General features: G+C 53.2%; 1 protein-coding gene across 1 annotated transcript; it reads right to left on the reverse strand.

The window, feature by feature from the left end:
• Positions 1-820: 820 nt before the first annotated feature.
• LOC311428712 (olfactory receptor 14C36-like) lies at positions 821-1,744 on the reverse strand (the record flags this gene model as incomplete). Its single annotated transcript, XM_084540032.1, has 1 exon — positions 821-1,744. The coding sequence occupies one exon, from the start codon at positions 1,742-1,744 to the stop codon at positions 821-823; it is 924 nt and encodes a 307-aa protein (XP_084396158.1).
• Positions 1,745-2,609: the final 865 nt, after the last annotated feature.

Genomic DNA, 2,609 nt, shown 5'->3' on the forward strand with positions numbered 1-2,609 from the left:
TGCCTTGTGTCTGCTGAGGGATGGATACTTCATTCCCTTTGAGTTGGGAAATTCCTGGTGCCTGTTCTTGTTCCACAGAGGCCAGAGTTAGGCATCAACAGTCTATCTCCCTCTCTGAATCCTAGATGTTCATAAGTTTTATAACCTCTTTTCATAGCTCAGCTACCATGCAGAGCAGGTCTTCCACCTGCTCATATCTTACGCAATTGCTGTCTCTGCAGCTGTCCAACGGTGGTGTAAAGCTTTGGCACTCCCTGCAGCCTGACACCTGGACAGCTGTGTACTTTTTTGGAAGTTCAGTTTGGGTCCCCACCTCCTTTCTGGAAAGTGTGGAGGTGGCCTTCTGCTGTTTGCCCTGAGCGGTCTGTCACAGGAACTCACTGCAGCACCCTGCCTGCATGAACTGCCACACAGACTGCCACAACATGCCCTGACTGGTACCTAATGTCTTGTTTGCCTGCTCTGTGCACAGCATTTCTGGTTGCTCATGCTCCCTAGGGTCTCCCAATTGGCTCCTGAAGGGCTGTCTTCAAACTACAGAGGGGGGCAGTACTGAAGGGAAACCCCTGCACACCGCAGTTCCCCTGCTCCTATGCAGAAGGTGTCTGCCCTGGAGCCAATCACCTTGGTGAGTGAGAGTCATTATAATTGGGTGAAATGGGTTTAAATACACAGGCACAATGAATAGTGAGGTTTAATGGTAAACAACAATTCTAATAAACTGGGAAAAAAATACCGCAAGACAAGAATAGAAACCAGGCTTGGCCTATCATGAGTAACATTATGAGCAATTTTCAGAAAAATGCAGTAAGCTTATGGCTTATGAAATACACCCAGTCATCAGTTTCCACATTACATCCTTGAGGTCCTGGTTCCTCATGCTGTAGATGAGGGGGTTCACTGCTGGAGGCACCACCGAGTACAGAACTGCCAGCGCCAGGTCCAGGGAAGGAGAAGAGATGGAGGGGGGCTTCAGGTGAGCAAACATGACTGTGCTGACAAACAGTGAGACAATGATCAGGTGAGGGAGGCACGTGGAAAAGGCTTTGTGCCGTCCTTGCAGTGAGGGGAGCCTCAGCACAACTCTGCAGATCTGCACATAGGACAGAGCAATGAAAATAAAACACCCCAACATTAGAAAAGCAGTAAGCACAATCATCCCAGCTTCCCTTATGTAGGAGTCTGAGCAGGAGAGCTTGAGGATCTGGGGGATTTCACAGAAGAGGTCCCGGGCATTGCTTTGGTCAAGAGGTATTGAAAATGTATTGGCAGTGTGCAGCACAGCGTTGAGAAAGCCACTGCCCCAGGCAGCTGCTGCCATGGTGGCACAGGCTCTGCTGCCCAGGAGGGTCCCGTAGTGCAGGGGCTGGCAGATGGCAACGTAGCGATCATAGGCCATGATGGCGAGAAGAGAAAACTCTGCTAGAAGGAAAAAGAGTAGCAGAAAGAGCTGTGCCACACATCCTGCATAGGAAATGGTCCTCATGTTCCAGAGGGCATTGGCCATGGCTTTGGGAACAGAGGTGGAGATGCCACCCAGGTCGAGGAGGGCGAGGTTGAGGAGGAAGAAGTACATGGGGGTGTGAAGGCGGTGGTCGCAGGCTACGGCTGTGATGATGAGGCCGTTGCCCAGGAGGGCAGCCAGGTAGATGCCCAGGAAGAGCCAGAACTGTAAGAGCTGCAGCTCCCGTGTGTCTGCAAATGCCAGCAGGAGGAACTCAGTGATGGAGCTGCTGTTACACATTTCCTACCTTTGGGCAAGGGAGCCTGACAAAAGGAAGAAATGACAGTGCAAAATTTAAGGACTTCTTTTGGACCACTACATATCTCAAGAAACACCCCACAAAGCAAAACACTGCCTCATTCATTTCAGGAGGATCTTTCTGCTGCTCCTTGTCTTATGTCTGGTTGTTGCTCTGAGGGTGCCACAACAAGCAGGGTGCTCTGCTGTGAGCTCTGCGGCAGTCAGCCCTGGTCTGCAGCAACACTTAGAAGGGAACCTGGAGTGATCTGAGAAGTCTGCTGGCCAGGGACATCTCCCAGTTTGCAGGTCATGAGGAGAAGGTCAAATAATTCCTCAAAAAACAACAAAGCTGATGTTGGTACTGTCTGTAGGCTAAGGTGTGTGAGGTGCCTCAGAGCAGCAGCAATGCTCCAGGAGCCTTAGTTTCTTATACAGATACTACAGCTCCATTACCATCCCTCTCACTCACAACACAGGTAGGAAAATGGAAGCAGAGATTGTAGAAGGTGCACTGCCTTCAGGTAGGTCTTGCCTTGCAGTTCTGCTGTGCAGTGCCCTGGGGAGGTGTGGGGCTGTGAGCAGCCTGTCCCTGGCAGCAGGCTCTGGGCAGCAGCAGGACCCTGCCCTGCCATGCCGGGGGAGCTCCTTCCACCCGCAGCTTCTCCCCGCAGCCCCTGGGCAGCTCCCTGGCCAGGCTGAGTGCTGAGCCTGGCAGGCAGCAGAGGCCCTGCCCTGGCACACAGCCCCTGGGGCACAGCAGGGACCCTGCTCTGCACCACAGCCCTGGGCACCCCTGCCTGCACCCCCGGCTGCACAGCCTGCAGCCAGCCCCAAGAGAAGGGAGCCCTCGAGCCCTGCACGCTGA

The sequence above is a fragment of the Aythya ferina genome (assembly GCF_964211825.1).
Source record: "Aythya ferina genome assembly, contig: HAP1_SCAFFOLD_118, whole genome shotgun sequence".
NCBI lineage: Eukaryota > Metazoa > Chordata > Aves > Anseriformes > Anatidae > Aythya > Aythya ferina.